The sequence below is a fragment of the Salmo trutta genome, chromosome 10, assembly GCF_901001165.1.
Source record: "Salmo trutta chromosome 10, fSalTru1.1, whole genome shotgun sequence".
Taxonomy (NCBI): domain Eukaryota; kingdom Metazoa; phylum Chordata; class Actinopteri; order Salmoniformes; family Salmonidae; genus Salmo; species Salmo trutta.
The window spans coordinates 26528739-26554801 of record NC_042966.1 but is presented as its reverse complement, the minus strand read 5'-3'; the positions used below and the strand labels follow the sequence as shown (position 1 = coordinate 26554801).

The window sequence follows — 26063 nt, the reverse complement described above, 5'->3', positions numbered from 1 at the left end:
CACTGACATTGCTTGTCCAAATATTTATATATTCTTAATTCCATTCCTCCACTTAGATGTGTGTATTGTTAGATATTACTGCACTGTTGGAGCTAGAAACAAGCATTTCGCTAAACACGTATGTCCAATAACATTTGATTAATCCAGTGAAATTATGACAAGTTCAAAATCTTGCCATACCCTGAAAAGAGCTTTTTAACTAACGAGGGCGATCACAATTGGTAAGTGAATATTTAATTGTGCACAATGGAGCAAAATAACATTTAAAACAAGGACATAATGACTGACTGCTTTCGTGTGATTAGTTCGTAGACCAAATATACAGTACGTATCAACTATTGAAACAAAATCCATGGTGAATTAGTTTGTCTATTTTAGCATTAAAACATGACTGTTCTTAAATAGCACTTAAAATGACCAAAAACGGAATGAGAAAAATAACACATCTGAGGTACATAGTTACTAATAACACTCAGATGCACAAGGTTGCATGATGAATGTTCCACCATTTTCTTGACTTCAGCAGCAAAGAGTTATCAAAATGGAATATGTACAAAAAATATTGTCGCAATAAAGACAAATTGGTAAGCCTTGCAACACAATCCTAAGTAACATTCAATCTGGAGATAAGTCATAACAGTTAAATTGACTGTAAAAACCATTTAAAGAATAAGGTTAGGAATCTTGAATGTCTGCTTGTAGGGTGTGTGGACAAACATGCACTGAGAAACGAAAGGATATCTTAAAACCTACTTTTGAAAAATTAAATGCTTCAATGAAAAGAAATTGTCAGCCAGACTGCCTCATTTAATATCAAGCAAGAGTCATTTAAAAACAAATAAAACTGCTAAAATACAGCATTTCCCCTAGTATCCAATCACCATTAAGGTGATTAGGAGGGGTCCCCGACTTGCTGATTAAAATGTACAGGTCCAATCAGAGTCCCAATGTAACTGGTCACAACAGAGCAAGTTCCGCTGTGACTATTAAAAAATTTAAAAAAAAGATTGCAGGCATAAATATTTACGTCGTCTTCCTGAATCCTTTCAAGATGGGGTAGATGTTTTCAAATGCTTCATAAATTTCTCCTCTCACCTTTGCACCTTGAAATAAGCAGCAAAAAGGATAGTAAGGTTACATTTGACAACAAATGCCCTTACTCTATGTTATTAGGAAAAGGAGAAAAACCTCACCTGTTAATACAACTTTGCCTGAAACGAATATCAGTAGGACAATTCTGGGTTTGATCATTCTGTAGATTAGCCCAGGGAACAACTCAGGTTCATAACTGGAAAAATAAGAAAAAAAATTTAGGCCTACTTCTAATCTTTGCTCCCAGTACTAAATCACTTTAGAATACCAATCTTAGTATTATAAACAATGTACAAAATATGTCAGAATTACAAGTATAAGAATGCATCCCACCAGATATTACAGGCTTTCATTTTGCAGTAGTGAATATGACAAACCTGCTGAACTGTTGGTGAGTTAGTACAAGTCCCTCTAACCGAATGGGGAATTTGACGTCACAGCTGCCCACCATGTTCTGAATCTTGAAATCAAGAAATTTGGCTGGGAAGCCCAACTTCTGCACGACTCTGGCGTATTTCCTGGCTGCCAGGCGGGACTGCTCTTCACTAAAGGGGTAGGAGGGAGCATGATGAGGTCTTTAAACAGATGTTGTTTTGACATGCTTTGTGTCTTTAAAAAAAAGATATTAACCTTTTGGCTCCCGTGCAAACCATTTTTCCAGAACTGAAGATAAGTGCAGTTGTTCTTGGCTCTCGTATTCTCATGATTACAGCAGCAAATCGCTGTAAGACAAGAACAGTTGAGAAAGTTGTAAATTTTGTCAATAGAACAGTGTCTTGGTGGGACATTCTCAGACCCAAAGCAACATGCCTTGTGGGCCCATTCTAGTTACATTTTAGCCTGTTACTATTTCACCTTTCCCTGGGCCCTGACAATGATTTGTGCAAATGAAGAATAACAATTTATGCTTACCTTGGGGTTGTACTCAGCATTTCTAGCTCGCAGTGCTATTGTTTTCAAGTCAAGTTTGCAGCCCAAGTTCACAGTGGATACGATGTTCCTAAAAAAGGGAAGGAAATAAACCATGCCATCAGGATGGGAGATTCTCGCTGTTGATATGGTCACATCACTATTCACCTTCATCTATTAGCGTCTTGTGTTTCAGCTTTATAGGAGTATATAGGGGTTGAGACTAATTAACTGTTCAGGAACACTTACTGTAACTGAGGGACAATCCCAGAACTCTCAGAGGCAGGAGTGGCAGGTGTGATGGGTGTCATGGGGGTTAGCGGTGTAGCGGTGTAGAGGGGGGTGTTTCCTGGCAGTGTGGTGGTGGTGACCGTTTGGGAGTGATAAAGCTGTGGTGTCTGTCCCAAACCCCCTGGCACCCCAGCCTGCTGGGCCGAAGCCTGCTGCTGTTGTTGTTGCCGCTGCTGCTCTTCCAGGAGAGACAGGCTGTTGGTGTTCGTGACAGGTTGGGGAGTCAGACCACTGCCATAGGGCATCATGGGGCTGAAAATGGGCATACCAGGAGTCATTGCCCCCTTTGACAGATGGAAGAACAATCCCCCAATTAGGCTAGTTGAAACTAAAACATTTGAGCAATGTTGTTCCTGTGTTGACAACAATAACGTCTCACTCAAATTAGTTACCTGAGGGGAGGCAAGACCCTGGAAAGGAGGCAAACTGTTGTTCTGCTCCATGTCCTCAAATTATGAAGCGTTCACTTGACTGGCCGTCTCAAAGGCCTGAAATTCTCTGAGGAGTAGGAGCAAATCTGGGTTTGATCATTTCGACAACAGTCATGAATGGTAATAGCAGAGCGTGGCAGCGAACCCCTTAGATCGCTTCTTTTGACCAGAAAGAATAGACAAATCACATACAGAAAGTTGGCTAAGCATTGAGACCGGGGAAATCGGTGCCAAACACTGTTGTCAATGGAAACTTGACCAATCACTCAACTAGACCACACAATGCAGCAGTAGCTAACTTACAACTATAGACAGCTAATTATCTAATTTGTTAACCTTGCAGCCAGACAGTCAGCTAACAAACGTTAACTAAGTTAGCTACCGCTACAGTGGCGCGCGAACTTTTAACATAGCTACCTAGCACTTTAACACCACGCACTGAAATTCAAGCCAACTTTGCAATGTATGCTTTTGTTTATAGAAACCATGCAACTTCGTGTGAGCTTAAAAAAACAGTTTGGCGCAAATTTCGCATCTGACTTGCAGTTGGCCAGGTTAGCGTAGTAGTTACGTTAGCCAACGCAAGCTAGCTACTACAATTGCAACACTCCGTGTGGTCGTTAGTGTTTTGCTCACTAAGTGATGCTGGTGTGTTGAGAAGGGACTCCGTAAATATGTCAAATACTCACCCCCGTCTCTATAACATTCAAAGGAGCTTTGGCTAGCTGATGGTTCCACGGATTCATGCACTTGCTCTAAACAGCGACATCAGTAACCACTTCCGGTGTCAAAGTTCCTAAGCCTTTTCCGATGAGGTTTAACCGCGGTTGGCATCCATCAAAGTTCCTATTACATTCTTGATTATTTTCTCTGACAATGTACAGGGGCAATAGTTCCCCCAAATCAAAAACAGAAAGTGCTGTTCAAGAAAAAAATAAAAGGGGTTGGCATTATATATTTTCTTGACCTGAGCGTGTGGTCTTCTTCGATTAACTTTATCTGCGGTTGGCATTAAACACCGTTTGCATTACCGCCACCAACTAGACTGGCGTATAACTCCAGTCTAGTAGGAGTTATGTTCCATCCCTGTAGTACAGTTGATAACCATTGCTATAAATTCGCTTAAAAAATAACTAAAAATAAATACCCTACCGTCTAACACTACACTCACATTTGTTTTACTTTTTTATAAAAATACTCCACTATTTCTATCTATTTAGCCCTACTTGAGGCCAACATCATGTAAATCTTCTGTCAAGTCTCGCACACCCACATACCTCTTTGCAGCTGCCACCACAACCTATTTTCTGCGACTTACGTTCCATCCCTGCAGTACAGTTGATAACCATTGCAATAAATGCAAAACATCCAATCTTACTGAAACATATCACTTGTTGGTTTATCCCTCTGTACTGGTACAGATCTAATACTCACACCACTCCTCCCCCTCGACCCTTGATCTTCCTCTACTTTCTTCACTGCCTCAGCATACGACAACTTCTGCACTATTCTAACCCTGGAAACCTCAACCTGCCTCTCGCACGGGACATTTCTGATCCCCACCCCTACAATTAACCATCACCACTACTTTCCCCAATGCTATACATTCCTTTGTCTCATGCCCTTCTGCACACCTAGGCACCTCCCTCCTTAACACTGCTGCCACATGCCCATAAGCTTGACACCTGTAACAGCATAATGTATTTGGTACAAACGCTCGTACAGGATAACTTATATTTCTCATAACAAAACTTTTGTCAGGCAAAGACTCAACATCAAAACTCAAAAGAACAGACAATGACTCTTTCTCCACTCACACCACCCGGTCTGCGTCACACCAAACGACAAGCATCACAAACACCGGGAATCTTCCCATTCGGTTGGTCAGCTTTCACATTTACCGCTACCCCAGTAATCACTCCTTTTAATGGCGCCCTTTTCTTGAGAGCAAAACTATTCAGGTCTCTTGCCCCCATTCGTTTAACACAGAGCACCTGCTCCCTCTGACCAGCAGAAACACAATCATCACAAGACCACTTCTGATTCCCCTCACCGAATCCACAGCATCCAACTGTTTTCACCCACCCTGAAACCACAAATGGATCAGCCAAACGGCAAGGTTCCACTTTTTCAAAAAACTTCACTCCTGTCAGACTCATCTTTATCCTGACCCATGTGTAGTCTTCCTGGCCTGAGAGCATGCTTAGATAGGATTTCTGCTTTTATGGCACAGGTTGTAGTGCACATGCCTTGATCCACAGGGTCACTGGTTCAACCCCTACTTCTGCAGTTGCCCCTCAATAATTACATTGGTGACAGCAGAAGGATAATCCCTGGTTTCTGTTCTTTGTCAGAAGCATTCCCCTGGCTGCATAGGGGTTTTAGTGTGAAGTACACCTCTTTGAGAGGACTTACATATGCAAGAATACTACCTTATTACCACAAATAGGTCTGGACAGTTATGGCACAGTGGGGTTGTGGGTCCAGTTCTGAATGGCCAAACTCAATCTCTACAGTTGTAAACACCCCTATTTGGCAAAAAGTATTACTGCGAGCCTTAACCAACTCTCTTCTAAGGAGACACTTCCAATCATTGGACCGATGGCATATACACTGTGAAAAAAACATTAGGAACACCTGCTCTTTCCATGACAGACTGACCAAGTGAAAGCTATGATGTCAACTGTTATATCCACTTCAGTGTAGATCAGGGCTGCCCAACCCTCTTCCTGGAAATCTACTGTCCTGTAGGTTCAGTCCAACCCTAACTTAGCATATCTGATTCAGCCAGTTAAGGTCTTGTTGAGCAGCTAATTAGTAGAATCAGGTGTGTTAAATTAGGGTTGGATTGAAAACCCACAGGACAGCAGATCTCCATGAAGAGTATTGGGCAGCCCTGGTGTAGATGAGGGGAGACAGGTTAATGAAGGATTTTTAAGCTTTGAGACATGGATTGTGCCCCATTCAAAATATTAAGTGCCTTTGAACTGGGGTATTGTAGTAGGTGCCATGTGCACTGGTTTGAGTGTTAAGAACTACAGCGCTGCAGGGTTTCCACTCAACAGTTTCCTATCCATATCAAGAATGGTCCCCCACCCAAAGGACATCCAGCCAACTTGACACAACTCTGGGAAGCATTGAGTCAACATGGGCCAGCATCCCTGTGGAACGCTTTCAACACCTTGTAGAGTGCATGCCTCAACAAATTGAGCCTGTTCTGAGGGCAAAACGGGGTGCAACTCAATATTAGGAAGGTGACCCTAATGTTTTATACACTGTGTTTGTTGGTTTTTCTTAACAGTTCATACTCCATTGTAATCAAATACATTTTCAACATTTAATGTTTCATGTTTAATAAAAATGGACACTGACAAAATGAACTACAGGGAACATCTTTCTTCAGCAAGAATGTAAAAAGCAGGAGATAGGTCCAAAATGTGAAAAATACAGACAAGAGTGGGAGGTTGACAGCAGCAGGGAAAAGGTTGTTCAGTCCTTCCTGAGAGGGACTGTCTCTTCTTTGATGCCATCCTTGGTGACTATGCAGATCCTGAGGGCGTCCCCGGTGTACACATCTCTCTCAGCAGCGGAGATGAAGACATCTTTGACCAGCTGCACAGCCTTCTCCTGGCTCAGGGGCAGGTGCTGCACACCCTCCATGTTCTTGAATCCAATCTGATTGTAAATTAAGAATAAAGACGATAAGGGGCTATACAGAAACCAAGAACTGATTTGTTCTGAACCAATACAGTATCGATTAGGCCACTAGAATGTCTAGAGTTGCCTTGAAACTGCCAAATAATACATGATTTTCTTTTCTTTTTATTTTTTTTAAACACAGAAACATTCAAGTCATATTGTGCTGTCGGATTGCAGTACAATCCATTGGACAGAGGCGCTTCAGGGGAAACAAAGCCCTTAAAAAAGGTAGTGATGCTGAACTTATGCCCCTTTGTTTCTTTACCTGGTTGTCAAGCAGAGGTTGCAGCATAGCACTCGCTGAGCCTCCAGCTTTGTATGTGTCTCTCTGATAGGATCCCACTGGGTCAAAACTATAAACAGCTCCTTTACCTGAAAAGCAAAAACAATCCAAATCAGTTAGGAGAGTAATACATATTGGACTAGAAGTGGATAAAATAAAAAAACATGCAGTGAATAACTTACACAACTTACACAAAATGAACCAAGCATTATGATTATAGTAATAACAGAAATAGAGTCGGAGACATACCCTCCTCATCCAAGCCACCGATGATGTTGTAAACGTAGTAGGGGAAGAATCTTCTACCGTACAGGATTGTTGACAGCATGGCTGCGATTGCTCCACTTGTCATGCATTTGTTGTTGGAGTGCTTGTACATCTACAAATATTTGTTTGAAAATGAAACATTTACAAATGCTAACTTAGTGTACAGCAGTATTCCATAACTTTCAACTTAGAAAACTATATTTAAAGTAACATTTATGAATGTAAGTGAAACTGAGTCTCAAGCCCAAGATGATCTCACCTTTAATCTTGCATCAATGATTTTAGTAAGGGTCAAGCAATCTCCATGGAATCCACTGCATCCTATGACAGTTGTATCTGTCCTGTGATAAATGAAACAAACTGTATTAGTAACAGCATTTAGTGGTTGAATATTGATTTACATCCCATGTATTATGATGTTCACAAGCAGTATCCATTTCAAATTATTTAGTTTTACCAAGACTGCATTTAGATGTGTCATGTGTCAATACATAACACATTGATGAGTCACTTAGGCTGTGTTTAGACAGGCAGCCCAATTAACGATATTTTCCCCTCTAATTGCTATTTTGACCAATCACATCAGATATTTTCACAGCAAGCTCTTTCAGAACTGATCTGATAGGTCAAAAGACCAATTTGTGAAAAGATTTGAGGCGAATTTGACTGCCTGTTTAAACGTAGAAATAGCGAGCCAGTTAGTGGAGTTAAACCACACCATTTGATAATGTGCCTTCGCTCATCCTTGGAAATACAGTAGTGTGTACTTGACTTACAACTTGTAGCATTTTGGAGAGTCACGGCTGTGGATTGAATAGCCTTCACTCAGACGGGTGTCTGAGGCCACAACGGCAAAGTCTTCACCGGCAACAGCAAGCACAGTCCTGGAAGCACAATAAAGGAAGCACAATAAAAACTATGTTAAGACTTTGAGGCTCCCTTACAAACAAGTTCGTCTTGGCAAAACATTAATCAGCTCCGTGACATAAGTAGTTAGCTGTAAAGAAACTAGTCTAACTACTGTTAGCGTCAGATAATAGCTAACGTATGCTAATTAGCTAACTGAAATCGAAACCAAACATGTAGCTAGCGAAGTCTGTTATTCACGTAACTAGCTAAAAGTGATCTCGATTAGTTAAGTGTTAGTTTTTTGCTTCATGGACACATTTAGTCAGACACTTAACTTATATTCAGTCACTGTCCGTTCTAACTGCACAACAGCATTAGCTAGGTAACGTTAACTTGCTAACATTTGCTAGCTAGCTGGATAGTGATGCTTACCCTCCGTTAAAGGAATATGGAGAGAATCGGTGCTCTACTGGTCCAGTATAGTGATATTCCTTCATTTTCCCATTATCTCCATAAACTTGTGTCGCAAACATTGTGCCGGTTAACAAGGAAACGCAAAGTCTTCAGCTTCCCAAAGACAAGTGGGAAATATCGCTGTATCACTGCAATATGGCGAACGGATATGCCTCTTCTTCAACAACCTGCAAAACAAAAATGTGTCTTTCCTACCACCTTCTGGCTGGAGTCATGGGTAAATGCAACTCAACTAGCTACCAGAACATGGGTGTCAACTCAACATTCTTCTTCTTCTGTATATTGTCGTTCACACAATTTAGTGTGCGGCATAGAAACAGAATTAACAAAAAACGTAAACAAAAAAAACTACTCAACTACTACCCAAAAAAATCAAATCAAACAACTTTTCGGTTAAAAATAAAACAGCGCCGATCCCTACACAGGCTCAAGGGGAGCCTGGGACTGCAGGCAGTCTTCCAGTGCCAGTACCCCTCGTAAGTCCCAAAAACTTTTCTGCCACAGACAAAATAATGTCCAGTTTCTTTTACTTTTTAATACACAGACAAGCTAAACACCTTTGCCCGCCAGGATAACCCTGTGCCACCGATGCGGCCCGCTCCCAAGGACTGTGGGCTCTCGTTCTCCGTGGCCGACATGAGTAAGACATTTAAGCGTGTTAACCCTCACAAAGCCCCGACCGCATCCCTAGCCACGTCCTCAGAGCATGCGCAGACCAGCTGGCTGGAGTATTAACAGACCTGTTCAATCTCTCCCTATCCCAGTCTGCTGTCCCCACTTGCTGCAAGATGTCCACCATTGTTCCTGTACCAAAGAAAGCAAACGTAACTGAACTAAATTACTATCGCCCTGTAGCACTCACTTCTGTCATCATGAAGTGCTTGAGAGGCTAGTTAAATATCATATTACCTCTACCTTACCTGACACCTTAGACCAACTTCAATTTGCTTACCACTCCAATAGATCCACAGACAATGCAATCGCCATCGCACTGCACACTGCCCTATTCCATCGGGACAAGAGGAATACCAACGTCAGAATGCTGTTCATTGATTATAGCTCAGTCTTCAACACCATAGTACCCTCCAAGCTCATCATTAAGCTCGGGGACCTGGGTCTGAACGCCACCCTGTGCAACTGGGTGCTGGACTTCCTGATGGGCCGCCCCCAGTGGTGAAGGTAGGAAACATCACCTCCACTTCGTTGATCCTCAACACTGGGGCCCCATAACGGTGCGTGCTCAGCCCCCTCCTGTACTCCCTGTTTACCCATGACTGCGTGGCCATGCACACCTCCAACTCAATCATCAAGTTTGCAGACGACACAACAGTAGTAGGTCTGATTACCAACATTGACGAGACAGCCTACAGGGAGGAAGTGAAGGCCCTGGCGGAGTGGTGCCAGGAAAATAACCTCTCCCTCAACGACAACAAAATGAAGGAGCTGATCGTGGACTTCAGGAAACAGCAGAGGGAGCACGCCCCTATCTATATCGACGGGACCGAAGTGGAGAAGGTGGAAAGCTTCAAGTTCCTCGGCGTACACATCACTGACAATCTGAAATGGTCCACCCACACAAACAGTGTGGTGAAGAAGGCGCAACAGCGGCTGAAGAAATTCGGCTTGGCCCCGAAGACCCTCAGAAACTTTTACAGATGCACAATTGAGAGCATCCTGTCGGGCTGTATCACCGCCTGGTACGGCAACTGCACCACCTGCAACCACAGGGCTCTCCAGAGGATGGTACGGTCTGCCCAACGCATCACCGGGGTACACTGCCTGCCCTCCAGAACACCAACAGCACCCGATGTCACAGGAAGGCCAAAAAGATTATCAAGGACATTAACCACCCGAGCCCCGGCCTGGTCACCCCGCTATCATCCAGAAGGCGAGGTCAGTATAGGGGCATCAAAGTTAGGACCGAGAGGCTGAAAAACAGCTTCTATCTCAAGACCATCAGACTGTTAAATACCCATCGCAAGCCGGCTACCACCCAGCTACTCAACCCTGCACCTTAGCGGCTGCTGCCCCATATACAAGACATGGAATCACTGGCCATTTTAATAATGAAACACTAGTCACTTTAATAATGTTTACATACTGCTTTACTCATCTCACATGTATATAATGTATTGTATTCTACTGTATTAAGTCAATGCCACTCTGACATTGCTCGTCCTAATATTTATATATTTCTTAATTCCATTCTTTTACTTTTAGATTTTTGTATTGTTGTGAATTGTTAGATACTACTGCACTGTTGGAGCTAGGAACACAAGCATTTTGCGACACCCGCAATAACATCTGCTAAATATGTGTATGTGACCAATAACAATTTATTTTATTTTGAATGCCAGCAAACATTTCTTCAGGCTGTGGTCCATCCATTACCATATTTTCACGAGTGTCACTTGTTTAAATCACCTCCGCATAGGAGATTCGATTGACCGCTCTAACTTTAGCCATCTCAATGTTCTTCACCCTTACAGGGCACTCCAGGAACTCATGATTCCCATCACAATTGAAACACCGTTGTCTTGTTGTACATTGTTCTTCAGTATACTCCGTCCATCTGCACACACTTGAAACATGGACAAATCCTTGACAATTTTTACACTGCAGTGGTTTGGGGGACAAAAGCTCTTACAGCGTATCTTACATAACCAAGCTTCACATTCGTAGGTAAGTGCTCTTTATCAAAAAACAACAGGATGACAGACTTTCTTATTTTTCTCCATTCACCCAGCAGGTGGCCCATTCCTCCTGACAGAGCTGATGTAACTGAGTCAGGTTTGTAGGCTTCTTTGCTCGCACACACTTTTTCAGTTCTGCCCACACATTTTCTATGGAATTGAGGTCAGGGCTTTGTGATGGCTACTTCAATACCTTGACTTTGTTGTCCTTAAGCCATTTTGCCACAACTTTGGAAGTATGCTTGGCGTCATTGTCAATTTGGAAGACCCATTTGCGACCAAGCTTTAACTTCCTGACTGATGTCTTGAGATGTTGCTTCAATATATCCACATAATTTTCCTGCCTCATGATGCCATCTATTTTGTGAAGTGCACCAGTCCCTCCTGCAGCAAAGCACCCCCACAACATGATGCCACATGATTAACAGTAATTTGAGCAGCTCGGTCATGTTGTCAACAAGGCTCTTTTTGGGTGGCGCAGTGGTCTAAGGCACTGCATCGCAGTCCTAGCTGTGCCACCAGAGATTCTGGGTTTGAGTCCAGGCTCTGTCGCAGCCGGCCGCGACCGGGAGGCCCATGGGGCGGCGCACAAATGGCCCAGCGTCGTCCGGGTTAGGGAGGGTTTGGACGGCAGGGGTATCCTTGTCTCATTGCGCACTAGCGACTCCTGTGGCGGGCCGGGTGCAGTGCACGCTGACCAGGTCGCCAGGTGTACGGTGTTTCCTCCGACACATTGGTGCGGCTGGCTTCCGGGTTGGATGGGCATTGTGTCAAGAAGCAGTGTGGCTTGGTTGGGTTGTGTTTCTGAGGACGCATGGCTCTCGACCTTCGCCTCTCCCGAGTCTGTACAGGAGTTGCAGCGATGAGACAAGACTGTAACTACTACCATTTGGATACCACGAAATTGGGGGCAAAAAAGGGGTAAAAATAAATAAAAACAAGGCTCTTTTCCATAAAATAAATGTGTACATTTTCAAACTAGTTTTAATTGGAAAGGCAGATAAAGCATGTTTATCAAAAGCAATCACTTGCTTGGGAAAACACAGAATCCTACTAATTACTAAATCAAATCAAATGTTATTTGTCACATGCGCCAAATACAACAACCTTACTGTGAAATGCTTACTTACAAGGCCTTAGACAACAATGCAGTTCAAGAAATAGAGTTAAGAATATATTTAGTAAATAAACTAAAGTAAAAATGTTTAATAAAATCAAAAAGTAACACAAGAAAATTATAAAACAATAGTGAGGCTATATAGAGGGGGTACCGGTACCGAGTCAATGTGCGGGGGTACAGGTTAGTTGAGGTAGTTTGTAAAGTGACTATGCATAGATAATAAACAGCGAGTAGCAGCATGATAAAAAAACAAAGGGTGGGGGTGTCATTGTAAATAATCGAGGTGGCCATGACAATTTTTTGGGACTTCATCATTTGGGACTTCATCTGACAACGCCTAGCATATACAGTGCCTTGCAAAAGTATTCGGCCCCCTTGAACTTTTCGACCTTTTGCCACATTTCAGGCTTCAAACATAAAGATATAAAACTGTATTTTTTTGTGAAGAATCAACAACAAGTGGGACACAATTATGAAGTGGAACGAAATTTATTGGATATTTCAAACTTTTTTAACAAATAAAAAACTGAAAAATTGGCCGTGCAAAATTATTCAGTCCCTTTACTTTCAGTGCAGCAAACTCTCTCCAGAAGTTCAGTGAGGATCTCTGAATGATCCAATGTTGACCTAAATTACTAATGATGATAAATAGAATCCACCTGTGTGTAATCAAGTCTCCGTATAAATGCACCTGCTCTGTGATAGTCTCAGAGGTCCGTTTAAAGCGCAGAGAGCATCATGAAGAACAAGGAACACACCAGGCAGGTCCGAGATACTGTTGTGGAGAAGTTTAAAGCCGGATTTGGATACAAAAAGATTTCCCAAGCTTTAAACATCCCAAGGAGCACTGTGCAAGCGATAATATTGAAATGGAAGGAGTATCAGACCACTGCAAATCTACGAAGACCCGGCCGTCCCTCTAAACTTTCAGCTCATACAAGGAGAAGACTGATCAGAGATGCAGCCAAGAGGCCCATGATCACTCTGGATGAACTGCAGAGATCTACAGCTGAGGTGGGAGACTCTGTCCATAGGACAACAATCAGTCATATACTGCACAAATCTGGCCTTTATGGAAGAGTGGCAAGAAGAAAGCCATTTCTTAAAGATATCCATAAAAAGTGTTGTTTAAAGTTTGCCACTAGCCACCTGGGAGACACACCAAACATGTGGAAGAAGGTGCTCTGGTCAGATGAAACCAAAATCGAACTTTTTGGCAACAATGCAAAACGTTATGTTTGGCGTAAAAGCAACACAGCTCATCACCCTGAACACACCATCCCCACTGTCAAACATGGTGGTGGCAGCATCATGGTTTGGGCCTGCTTTTTTTCAGCAGGGGCAGGGAAGATGGTTAAAATTGATGGGAAGATGGATGGAGCCAAATACAGGACCATTCTGGAAGAAAACCTGATGGAGTCTGCAAAAGACCTGAGACTGGGACGGAGATTTGTCTTCCAACAAGACAATGATCCAAAACATAAAGCAAAATCTACAATGGAATGGTTCACAAATAAACATATCCAGTTGTTAGAATGGCCAAGTCAAAGTCCAGACCTGAATCCAATCGAGAATCTGTGGAAAGAACTGAAAACTGCTGTTCACAAACGCTCTCTATCCAACCTCACTGAGCTCGAGCTGTTTTGCAAGGAGGAATGGGCAAAAATTTCAGTCTCTCGATGTGCAAAACTGATAGAGACATACCCCAAGCGACTTACAGCTGTAATCGCAGCAAAAGGTGGCGCTACAAAGTATTAACTTAAGGGGGCTGAATAATTTTGCACGCACAATTTTTCAGTTTTTTATTTGTTAAAAAAGTTTGAAATATCCAATAAATTTCGTTCCACTTCATGATTGTGTCACACTTGTTGTTGATTCTTTACAAAAAATTACAGTTTTCTATCTTTATGTTTGAAGCCTAAAAGGTCGAAAAGTTCAAGGGGGCCGAATACTTTCGCAAGGTGTTACGCCCCTGAAAAAGGGGAGAAATAATCACGAGAGTGATACGGTATTGTTTCCTCAACGAGAACTTTTACTGTAATCATTTTACCAAAGTAACACATTTTACACAAGTAACACATTTTACAAAACAACAGATCTACAGGAAAGAGCTAGTGTTGTAGGGTACAAGGCTTATTCAAGTCACAACAGTATACTTACTCTGTAATTCACTGAAACATACACTCATTTCAATATAACTGTCAAGCACAAAGCTTTAACTCAGTAAACCATAACTCAATTTCTCAACAGTCAATCAAGTGTTTGAAAAACCCTTATACACATAACACCGCAACATATCTTATTAGCAACGCACATGTTCATTCACATGTTCATTCACGATCGACATAAAATGGCAGCTACTCTCAGTACGAAGCTAGCCTTAGCTGCAACCGAGCAGGGCTCACATTACTCTGCAAACGTAACTCTAACTTTCTCAAGATGTTACCAAGACACACCTTAAACACTCTTGACATGTTAGCGAGTTATTACATTTAAATGACTCAGTTTTATCATCAATATCGTACCTGAAAAAGGGGAGAAATAATCACGAGAGTGATACGGTATTGTTTCCTCAACGAGAACTTTTACTGTAATGAGGAAAAGACCGCGATTTTCCCGTGAACTTAGGTGGAGACCAGAGCAATCGGTCTCAGACTCATGGATTAAAGAGCATTTAGTAGATCACAGATTAACACTTTTCCCCTTCAATTAGGCACCACAAAATAAAGTAATCAATATAACGTTTACACATTCCTTTTACAATTCTTACCTTTTGTACACTTGATGGATTTTAACTTTAACACAATTATATGAATGTTATCCATCTCTATCAACTAATACAGAATGCATGATCTTTTTAACCCTAGATGTTTTAAGATCCTCACATACTATGAACTTACTAATACTTTTTAATGTATAACAGGCTATTAGTATTTCCTTTAACCTGTCACAAAGGCACTGTAGGTCATGGATGTCAGGAAACTAGGCCCCAGTGATGTACTGGGGCATATGCACTACCCTCTGTAGTGCCTTACGGTCAGATGCCGAGCAGTTGCCATACCAGGTGGTGATGCAACCGGTCAGGATGCTCTCGATGGTGTACCTGTAGAACCTCATGAGGATCTGGGGACCCATGCCAAATCTTTTCAGTCTACTGAGGGGGAAAATGTGTTGTCGTGCCTTCTTCACAACTGTTTTGGTGTGTTTGGACAATGATAGTTTGTTAGTGTTGTGGACACCATGGAGCTTGAAACTCTCGACCCGCTCCCCTTCAGCCTCGTCGATGTTAATGGGGTCCTGTTCAGCGCTTCTTTTCCTGTAGCCCAAGATCAGCTCTTTGTCTTGTTCACATTGCGGGAGAGGTTGTAGTCCTGGCACCACACTTCCAGGTCTCTGACCTCCTCCCTATAGACTGTCTCATTGTTGTCAGTGATCAGGCCTACCACTGTTGTGTCGTCAGCCATCTTAATGATGGTGTTGGAGTCGTGCTTGGCTACGCATTCGTAGGTGAACAGTGAGTACAGGAGGGGACTAAGCACGCACCCCTGAGGGGCCCCAGTATTGATGATCAGCGTGGCAGATGTGTTGTTGCCTACCCTTACAACCTCGGGGCGGCCCGTCAGGAAGTCCAGGATCCAGTTGCAGAGGGATGTGTTTAGTCCCAGGGTTCTTAGCTTAGTGATGAGGTTTGTGGGTACTATGGTGTTGAACGCTGAGCTGTAGTCAATGAACAGCATTCTCACATAGGTGTTCCTTTTGTCCAGGTGTGAAAGGGCAGTGTGGAGTGCAATTGAGATTGCATCATCTGTGGATCTGTTGGGGCACTATGCGAATTGTAGTAGGTCTAGGGTTTCCAGCATGATGGTGTTGATGTTAGCCATGACCAGCCTTTCCAAAGTACTTCATGACTTCCGACGAGTGCTACGGGTCGGTAATCATTTAGGCAGGTTATCTTTGCTTTCTTGGGCACAGGGACTATGGTGGTCTTTTTGAAACATGTAGGTATTACAGACTCGGTCAGGGAGAGGTTGAAAATGTCAGTGAAGACACTTGCCAGTTTGTCCGCGCATGCTTTGAGTACATGTCCTGGTAATCGGTCTGGCCTCGCGGCTTTGTGAATGTTGTCCTGGAGAGCGTGATCACACAGTCATCTGGAACAGCTGATGCACTCATGCCTGCTTCAGTGTTGCTTGCCTCGAAGTGAATACTGAAGGCATTTAGCTCATCTGGTAGGCTCGCTTCACTGGGCAGCTCGCAGCTGGGTTTCCCTTTGTATTCCGTAATAGTTTTCAAGCCTTGCCACATCAAATGAGCGTCAGAGTGTAGGAATTATGTCACTTTTGTTTTCAACACCCTCATATGCCGTCATTGATCAACACAAGTGGATGTATGGAAAGTGAACAGCTAATTGGGAAGATTTGTTGCCACATTTGTTGCCACTCAAGACCGTTTTGCATGGCTGCTTGGGCTGCTGTGTCGTTAGCCGTGTTTGAGATCATCAAAACCATGATGTATCTTAGGTTAATTGTGAAATGACTGACTGATCTACAAATAATATTGAGAAGTTATTTATGATGCAAGGTGATTTGCAGATGAGTCAGTCTTGCCTTGCCTTTAAAGTCGTCTGTAACATAGAATGTGCCCTTTCTGTTTCTGGGCTTGTTTGAATGGTAAGGCAAAAGCAACCAACTGTAGATGAAAGTCGAAGAGTGAAGTCGGGGGAGGTGTATTTACAACAGCCGAAAGTTGGACACTGATGTGGTTTTCCAACAGCAAGGCTCAGTGCAACATGGCAGTGTTGCCATTGTTTATAATAGTTGTTCTTTATAATGTCAAAATAAACATGTCTCCAACCCCCATATCATACACTCACAAACTGAAAATATATGTGTGTATATTGTACAAACAATTGGTGAGAGAGCCTCACATCACATTAAGTTGTACATATCCACTGTATACATGTATTGAGGCAAAGTTGTTTCTTGTTTCAGTTACCTCTTTGGTCACGTTTGCGTGAGTCAAACAAAAACACCCTAATGATTTGTTGACAATTGAACCTCCCACAATGCAGGTGATGGCTGCAGGATGAAGTTGGTGAAGAGCAACTGGAGAAACTTGCAGTTGACTTGAAGGCGCAAGTCGGAAATTTTTTATCCCCATAATGCAACACAATTTGAAAGGCAGTACTCAGATGCAGAGTAGCCCACGTTTTGTGAGGATGGAGAGGCCAGAGATAGCCAGACTAGTAATTTGGGCTAAGGAACAGAAGTTGGGTATTGGAGAAAGGCTACCAGTGCGTGTTCTGCAAACAATACAGTGGATGAAGGTGTGGCATGAGCGTGGTTAATGGATAGATGTGGTTATAGACAGTGAGGAAGAAGGAGAGGTGCTGAGGGCAGAGGGAAGATGTGTGTTGCTTTGCTCTCTGGAGCAGGGCGCCTTGGAAAGGAGGGATTACTGGGGTGGCGTTAAGTGTTGAGGTGGAGCAACTGAAATGGAAGATTCCCTGTGTCTGTGACACCTGCTGTTGGGTGCGACGCAGACCCGGTGGTGAGTGTGGTGAAACTGAGAAGACACTGTCTGCCTTTTGAGTTTTCAAGCGGAGTCTTTACCTGACAAAGTCATGTTAGGATATGTCAGTTATGCTGTGAGAGCTTTTGTGCCGAACCCACTAAGGTGTTTCAGATACCAAGCTCATGGTCATTTTGTAGCAGTGTGTTGGAGGGAGATTCTGAGTAGAACAGAAGGTGTTGTATGCTGAGGCAGCGAAGAGAGTAGAGGATGATGAGTCAAGGGTGAGTAGTAGACCATCGGTTCTAGGCCAATACAGAGTGATACAATTTGTGCTTCAGTAAGGTTGGCTTCTTAGCATTCATTGCCATGGTTATCAACTGTACTGCAGAAAAGGAACGTAAATCACAGACATAGATGTTGTGGTGTCAGGAATTACAACGTATGTTGAACGAAAGAGTCATTTCCTCCCAGCCTGGTGTACATTTTGAAAATATGTTTTAGTCATTTAGCAGACCCTCTTATCCAGAGCGACTTCATACATTACATACTTTTTCTTTCGTACTGGTCCCCCATGGGAATCAAACCCACAACCCTGGCGTTGCAAACACCATGCTCTACCAACTGAGCCACACGGGACCAGGTTCAGTTAGGGTCAAAGTAGTGGAATGCAGTGGTGTTATTTATTCGATTTTTTATGACTTAGGCACAAAAACTAACGTGATTGACCACACACTCCCGCACAGTAGGTGGCGGCATGTACAAACAAAATGTGCGAACAGACGATACCAACGAAGAAGATGAAGAAGACAGATTTGACAGACGTGATCCGCTAGAACGCGCCTTCGTCGCGGTTAGGTATAATGGTAAGGCATTTCAATTAACGTTAGGGTTGCATTTTTCGTTTCACTTTGAGTTACGCCTTTGGTGTAGCTTCCGGTATCCAAGTTTTTCTTAGCTAGATATATGTATACTATCTATCATGTTATTGCTGTCTAACATTAACGTGGCTATTTACCGAGCTAGCTAGCTAACACAGCACTTTGGTAGCATTTTAGCTTAACTAGGTACTATACTGTTATCATCACCGAAAAGTCAGTTTGCCGTGACCGACTGTTCGCTATCAACGCACATAACGTTCGCTGACTTGCTAAACTATTTGTAATTTATGTTTGTGTTTGACAGCATATCACAGTGCGAAAAGCAGCAGATGGCCGTTTGGTTTTATCCCAGTGCCAGAAGGACCACTTGTATCATTGCCCCTTCTGCCAGCCCTCAATTTTCAAGCCCCGAGACTATGCCAGTGTGTTGACACACATTGAGTCGCACAGATTGAAGGCTGTGCTGCATAGAGGTTAGCACATGTACAGTGATGTTACACATAGCTACACATACTAGCCGCATAATGGCTTTCATTAATTAGACTAGTTCAGTACCGGTCATCATCACATGATTATATAAACCAGGTAGTTTGGGTCCTGGATGTTGATTTGCTTGTTTTATTCATTTCAGAGTTCACAATATTCATATGCCATCTGGAGTGCAGAGAAGCAAAGCATTTCCACTGCCCATATTGCCCCAAGACCTATGTAAATAGGAGTGATTTTACCAAACACATTCCACAATGTGAGTCAGTATGTTATCGAGCCCCAGGTTCAATAGCGAGAGCCCCAGATGTAACCAGTGCAACGGCGAGAGCCCCAGATGTAACCAGTGCATCGGCGAGAGCCCCAGATGTAACCAGTGCATCGGCGAGAGCCCCAGATGTAACCAGTGCATCGGCGAGAGCCCCAGATGTAACCAGTGCATCGGCGAGAGCCCCAGATGTAGCCAGTGCATCGGTGAGAGCCCCAGATGTAGCCAGTGCATCGGCGAGAGCCCCAGATGTAACCAGTGCATCGGCGAGAGCAGCAGATGTAACCAGTGCATCGGCGAGAGGTCCAGGTTCAGCGTGTCCAGCTGTGAGACCTGCAGTCAAGCGGAAAATCAAATGTTGCAACTGCAGTTTGTGGCTTATCAAAAAAAACCTGAGGAAACATCAACTTAGAAAGCATACATCTGCTGAGAAGGGCATTACAGCTCACTCCAATCTCAAGAGTCGGTGCCTTGACCAGGACAATTGGGTGTTTGCAGATGATAAACACAGCTACCCTGTCTCTCCTCCTTCTGGTGAGCAGCAATAAGAAATATATACAGTACCAGCCAAAAGATTGGCCACACCTACTCATTCAAGGGTTTTTCTTTATTTTTACTATTTTATACATTGTACAATAATAGTGAAGACAACGGCACGTTCTTAATGTTTTGTATACTCTGTGTATATTATCATATACAGTACCAGTCAAAAGTTGACACAGCTACTCATTCCAGGGTTTTTCTTTATTTTTACATTATAGAATAATAGTGAAGACATCAAAACTATGAAATAACACATAAGGAATCATGTAGTAACCAAAAAAGTGTTAAACAAATCAAAATATATTTGTGTTTCTTCAAAGTAGCCACCAATTGCCTTGTTGACAGCTTTGCACACTCTTGGCATTCTCTCAACCAGCTTCACCTGGAATGCTTTTCCAACAATCTTGAGTTCCCACATATGCTGAGCACTTGTTGGCTGCTTTTCCTTCCCTCTGCGGTCCAACTCATCCCAAACCATCTCAATTGGGTTGAGGTTGGGTGATTGGAGGCCAGGTCATCTGATGCAGCACTTCATCACTCTCCTTTTTGGTCAAATAGCCCTTACACAGCCTGGCAGTGTGTTGGGTCATTGTCCTGTTGAAAAACAAATGATTGTCCCACTAAGCGCAAACCAGATGGGATGGCGTATCGCTGCAGAATGCTGTGGTAGCCATGCTGGTTAAGTGTGCCTTGAATTCTAAATAAATCACACGGTGTCATCAGCAAAGCACCATCACATCTCTTCCTCCATGCTTCACGGTGGGAAATACACTGGCGGAGATCCGTTCACCTACTCTGCCTCTCACAAAGACATGGCGGTTGGAACCAAAAATGTCAAATTTGGACCCAGACCAAAGGAGAGATTTCCACCGGTCTAATGTCCATTGCTTGTGTTTCTTGACCCAAGCAAGACTTTTATTCTTATTGGTGTCCTTTAGTAATGGTTTCTTTGCAGCAATCGACCATGAAGGCCTTATTCACGCAGTCTCCTCTGAACAGTTGATGTTAAGATGTCTGTTACTTGAACGCTGCGAAGCATTTATTTGGGCTGCAATTTGAGGCTGGTAACTAATGAACTTATCTTCTGCAGCTGAGGTAACTCTGGATCTTCCTTTCCTAAGGCGGTCCTCATGAGAGCCAGTTTCATCATAGCGCTTGATAGTTTTTGCAACTGCACTTGAAGATTCTTTCAAAGTTCTTGAAACATTTGTTAATTGAAATGCGTTCTGGGTGACTACCTCATGAAGCTGATTGAGAGAATGCCAAGAGTGTGCAAAGCTGTCATCAAGGAAAAAGGTGGCTACTTTGAAGAATCTCAAATATAAAATATATTTTGATTTGTTTAACACTTTTTTTGGTTACTACATGATTCCTTATGTGTTATTTCATAGTTTTGATGTCTTCACTATTATTCTATAATGTAAAAATAAAGAAAAACCCTGGAATGAGTAGCTGTGTCAACTTTTGACTGGTACTGTATATGATAATATACACTGAGTATACAAAACATTAAGAACGTGCTGTTTCCATGACAGACTGACCAGGTGAAAGCTATGATCCCTTATTGATGTCACTTGTTAAATCCACTTCAATCAGTGTAGATGAAGGTAAAAAATTCAGCATTGAGACATTGAGACGTGTTATGTATTTGTGCCTTTCAAAGTTTGAATGGTCAAGACAAAATGCAAGTGCCTTTGAACAGGGTATGGTGGTAGCTGCCAGGCGCACCGGTTTGTGTCAAGAACTGCAACGCTGCTGGCTTCATCACAGTTGACAGTTCCGTTTATATGAAGAATGGTCCACCACCCAATGGACATCCAGCCAACTTGACGTAACTGTGATAACCATTGGAGTCAACATGGGCCACCATCCATGTGGAACACATTCGACAACTTGTAGAGTTCATGCCCCGATGAACTGAGTCTGTTCTGAGGGCAAAAGGGCACTCTTGTCCACCTCATTGTGTTATAGTGAAATGCCCCTTTTAAAATGTCTTTCAGTGCTAATTCAGGAAATGCTTACCAAGCAAGAGATGATACTGGAACAACAGACCCTCATCCTACGACTCTTACAAACAGCACAGCAGAATGGAGCAGAATATGCGATCGAAGGAGGCCTTCTGCCATTGAAGGATCAACAAAGTCTCCAGAGCCTGGAAACTGATCTTCAAGGGGCTGACTTCAAACTTAAACTGGTGAGTTTCATTCCACTTTATCTAATGCTCTTTTAGAGTGATTCAGTGGGAGTTTATGGGATTCAAATAATTTTTCAGATATGCAAGAAGAAAAAAAAGTACGATTTATGTCCACAAACTTTTTATGAAATGGAAAATGGGTGTCTCTCACTCCCTAGTAAACTTTTCAACTTTATGTAGGATAAAAGCATGACGTTTCAACCTCCAAAGACCATCAGAATGAGCATACCAGTTTCTTAACCATATATGCTTCCCTCGCCTGGGGAAAGCGGCAGTCACTTGTGGCTTAAAGTTTGTCAATTGATACATTATTCAAATGTTTTTTTTTCCTTTAGATTAACCACTTGAGCCTCGTTGGGGGATGCGACGTGAAGGATGTCGTGTGGCGTTTAATGAGGCACACAATTTCCAATGCGCTGGCAAAAAACATGAATTGGAGAGGGGTGAATAGGAAAATCTCTCTTGGATCTCTTCGACTGAGAGACGTTTTGATTGGTAAGGATTTCTTATGTGTCTCATGACACGAATGGCTTCCTGCAATGCAATTACCATGACATTTTAAAGTATTCAATTCACCCTGTTGCAACTAAATTTTCACATCTTTGCGACCACTTGTGTTCTTGTTCATTAGCTGTTGTCCGGAAGAATCCGTTAACATCTCAAGCATCCGAGAGCGATGTGGAGTCTGTCATGAAAAAGTGGTTGCAGCTGGCAGCATATCGGGAAGGAGGGAGAAGGAGACGAGACAGGAGTGTGGTGGCACCTGTGCCATGATGGACTTGGGGAGAGGTGTATTTAAGTGATAATGCCCAAAAAGCCGTGGTTTGGAGGACATATTGGCATTCGTCTCGGGCAAGCAAACCGTGCCAATATATCATCCAAACCCTGGCTTTGAGGGCATTATCGCTTTAATACAATGGTTACCAACCTATGGAAATATGTAAATCATTATTTTAATTCAATGTTATTTTGATGAATTTATTCGTATCATTTCCATCCATTCTCGAGATATAGTCCCAAACACAAATCTAGGGTCGCTTGTTGTTCATTCTATTGGCATCGTTGCCAGCCAAACCGGTCGTTAGCTTGGCATTGAACATATAGAAATATCTAAGCTAAATGGCTATACTAGACAAAATAAAGATAAGACCACTTTCATTTGAACTGATATGAAACAATACATTCACTTTGTCGTCCTCGCAGCTTAGCTAGCTAGCTAGCTAGTTAGTTGTATGTTACTATGAAAACCAGACCTACTTGCTGTCTGTCTCGTTTGGACAGTTTCTATGATTTGGTGGAGATCGCAATTCAAAATTGAATCAAATCATGCGCCAGAGACAACCTTACAGTGAAATGCTTACTTACAAGCCTTTTAACCAACAATGCCGTTTTAAGAAAAATAAGTGTAAAAAAGAAAAGTAACAAGTGCTTAAAGAGCAGCAGTAAAATAACAATAGCGAAGCTATATACACAGGGGGTACTGGTACAGAGTCAATGTGCGTGGGCACCGGTTAGTCAAGGTAAGAGGTCATATGTACATGTAGGTAAAGGTAAAGTGATTATGCATTGATAATGAAACAGAGTAGCAGCAGTGTAAAAGGGGAGGGGGGGGGCAGTGCAGATAGTCTGGGTAGCCATTTGATTAGCTCTTCAGGAATCTTATGGCTTAAGGATCAGCCCCTTTTTTTCAATTTTTGCCTAAAATGTCATCCTCAAATCTAACTGCCTGTAGCAAGGATATGCATTTTATTGGTACCATTTTGAAAGAAAACACTTTGAAGTTTGTGGAAATGTGAAAGGAATGTAGGAGAATGTAACACATTAGATCTGGTAAAAGATAATACAAAGAAAAACAACTTTTTTGTGTGCCATCTTTGAAATGCAAGAGAAAGTCCATAATGTATTATTCCAGCCCAGGTGCCATTTACATTTTGGCCACTAGATGGCAGCAGTGTATGTGCAAAGTTTTAGACTGATCCAATGAACCATTGTATTTCGGTGAAAATGTTTATCAGGACTGCCCAAATGTGCCTAATTGGTTTATTAATAACTTAATGTTCAAAACTGTGCACTCTCTCCTCAAACAATAGCATGGTATTCTTTCACTGTAATAGCTACTGTAAATTGAACAGTGCAGTTTGGTTAACAAGAATTTAAGCCTTTTGCTTATCATATATGTCTATGTCCTGGGAAATGTTCCTGTTACTTACAACCTCATACTAATCGCATTAACCTACGTTAGCTCAACAGTCCCGCAGGGGACCCACAGATCCTGAAGAAGTTGTTTTAAGAAGCCTTTTGGATACTTAGACTTGGTGCTCCGGTACCTCTTGCTGTGCTTGAGCAGAGAGAACAGTCTATGACTAGGGTGGCTGGAGTCTTTGACAATTTTTAGGGCCTTCTGACACTGCCTGGTATAGAGGTCCTGGATGGCAGGAAGCTCAGGGAGTACAGGAGGGGACTGAGCAAGCACCCCTATGGGGCCCCCGTGTTGACGATCAGCATGGCGGATGTTACCCACCCTTACCACCTGGGGGCGGCCCATCAGGAAGTCCAGGATCCAGTTGCAGAGGGAGGCGTTTAGTCGCAGGGTCCTTAGCTTAGTGATGAGCTTTGAGGGCACTATGTTGTTGAACGCTGAGCTCTAGTCAATGAATAGCATTCTCACATAGGTGTTCCTTTTGTCCTGGTGGGAAAGGGCAGTGTGGAGTGCAATAGAGATTGCATCATCCATAAATCTTTTGGGGCAGTATGCAAATTGGAGTTGGTCTAGAGTTTGTGGGATAATGGTGTTAATGTGAGCCATGACCAGCCTTTCAAAGCACTTCATGGCGACAGAAGTGAGTGCTACGGGTCGGATGTCATTTAGGCAGGTTACCTTGGTGTTCTTGGGCACAGGGACTATGGTGGTCTGCTTGAAACATGTTGGTATTAGACTTAGTCAGGGACAGGTTGAAAATGTCAGTGAAGACACTTGATCACACAATTGTCCAGAACAGCTGATGCTCTCATGCATGTTTTAGTGTTACTTGCCTCTAAGCGAGCATAGAAGTAATATAACTTGTCTGGTAGGCTCGTGTCACTGGGCAGCTCGCGGATGTGTGTAATCCATGGCTTCTGGTTGGGGTATGTACGTACAGTCACTGTGGGGACGACATCATCAATGCGCTTATTGATGAAGCCAGTGACTGATGTTGTGTACTTCTCAATGCCATTGGAAGAATCCCGAACATATTCCAGTCTGTGCTAGCAAAACAGTCCTGTAGCTTAGCATCTGCATCATCTGACCACTTTTTTATTGACCGAGTCACTGATGCTTCCTGCTTTAGTTTTTGCTTGTAAGCAGGAATCAGGAGGATAGAATTATGGTCAGATTTGCCAAATGGAGGGCGAGGGAGAGCTTTATACGCATCTGTGTGTGTGAAGTATAGGTGGGCTAGAGTTTCCCCCCCCCTCTCCTCTCTGGTTGCACGTTTAACATGCTGGTAGAAATGAGGTAAAATGGATTTGTTTCCATGCATTAAAGTCCCCAGCCACTAGCAGCGCCACCTCTGGATCAGTGTTTTCCTGTTTTCTTATGGCCGTATACAGCTCATTGAGTGCGGTCTTAGTGCCAGCATCGGTTTGTGGTGGTAAATAGACAGCAATCTAATATTAGATTTTAATGCACCAACTGTTTACAAATATACATAGAGCACCACCCCTTGTCTTACCAGATGCGCCTGTTCTATCCTGCCGAAAAAGCGTAAAACCCACCAGCTATATGTTATTCATGTTGCTTTTCAGCCACGACTCGGTAAAACATGAGATATTACAGTTTATAATGGCCCGTTGGGTAGGATATACAGTTGAAGTCGGAAGTTTACATGCACTTATGTTGGAGTCATTAAAACTTGTTTTTAAACCACTCCACAAGTTTCTTGTTAACAAACTATAGTTTTGGCAAGTCGGTTAGGACATATACTTTGTGCATGACACAAGTAATTTTTCCAACAATTGTTTACAGACAGATTATTTCACTTATAATTCACTATCACAATTCCAGTGGGTTAGAAGTTTACATACATCCTTT

The 26063-nt window shown here is 42.7% G+C and overlaps 3 protein-coding genes across 5 annotated transcripts; 1 reads left to right on the top strand and 2 right to left on the bottom strand.

The window, feature by feature from the left end:
- Positions 1-215: 215 nt before the first annotated feature.
- LOC115201469 (TATA-box-binding protein) lies at positions 216-3766 on the bottom strand. 2 transcript variants are annotated; one of them, XM_029765120.1, is made up of 9 exons: positions 3691-3766; positions 3413-3569; positions 2685-2790; positions 2251-2576; positions 2005-2092; positions 1723-1814; positions 1470-1637; positions 1194-1288; positions 216-1103 (listed from the first exon to the last, which is right to left on the bottom strand). In XM_029765120.1, the coding sequence occupies exons 3-9, from the start codon at positions 2733-2735 to the stop codon at positions 1024-1026; spliced, it is 900 nt and encodes a 299-aa protein (XP_029620980.1). In that variant the 5' UTR covers positions 2736-2790; positions 3413-3569; positions 3691-3766; the 3' UTR covers positions 216-1023. The 2 variants fall into 2 exon arrangements, with proteins under 2 accessions (XP_029620980.1, XP_029620979.1); XM_029765119.1 differs by lacking the exon at positions 3691-3766 and having other exon boundaries at positions 3413-3668.
- A 2282-nt stretch (positions 3767-6048) lies between these two features.
- LOC115201470 (proteasome subunit beta type-1-B) lies at positions 6049-8549 on the bottom strand. Its single transcript, XM_029765121.1, has 6 exons — positions 8254-8549; positions 7749-7856; positions 7232-7313; positions 6955-7084; positions 6688-6794; positions 6049-6398 (listed from the first exon to the last, which is right to left on the bottom strand). Exons 1-6 carry the CDS (start codon positions 8352-8354, stop codon positions 6213-6215), a joined length of 714 nt encoding a protein of 237 aa, XP_029620981.1. The 5' UTR covers positions 8355-8549; the 3' UTR covers positions 6049-6212.
- A 9862-nt stretch (positions 8550-18411) lies between these two features.
- On the top strand, positions 18412-23391 carry LOC115201467 (uncharacterized). 2 transcript variants are annotated; one of them, XM_029765118.1, is made up of 7 exons: positions 18412-18485; positions 18805-18973; positions 19132-19323; positions 19354-19788; positions 21798-21991; positions 22327-22486; positions 22623-23391. In XM_029765118.1, exons 1-7 carry the CDS (start codon positions 18483-18485, stop codon positions 22763-22765), a joined length of 1296 nt encoding a protein of 431 aa, XP_029620978.1. In that variant the 5' UTR covers positions 18412-18482; the 3' UTR covers positions 22766-23391. The 2 variants fall into 2 exon arrangements, with proteins under 2 accessions (XP_029620978.1, XP_029620977.1); XM_029765117.1 differs by having other exon boundaries at positions 19132-19788.
- Positions 23392-26063: the final 2672 nt, after the last annotated feature.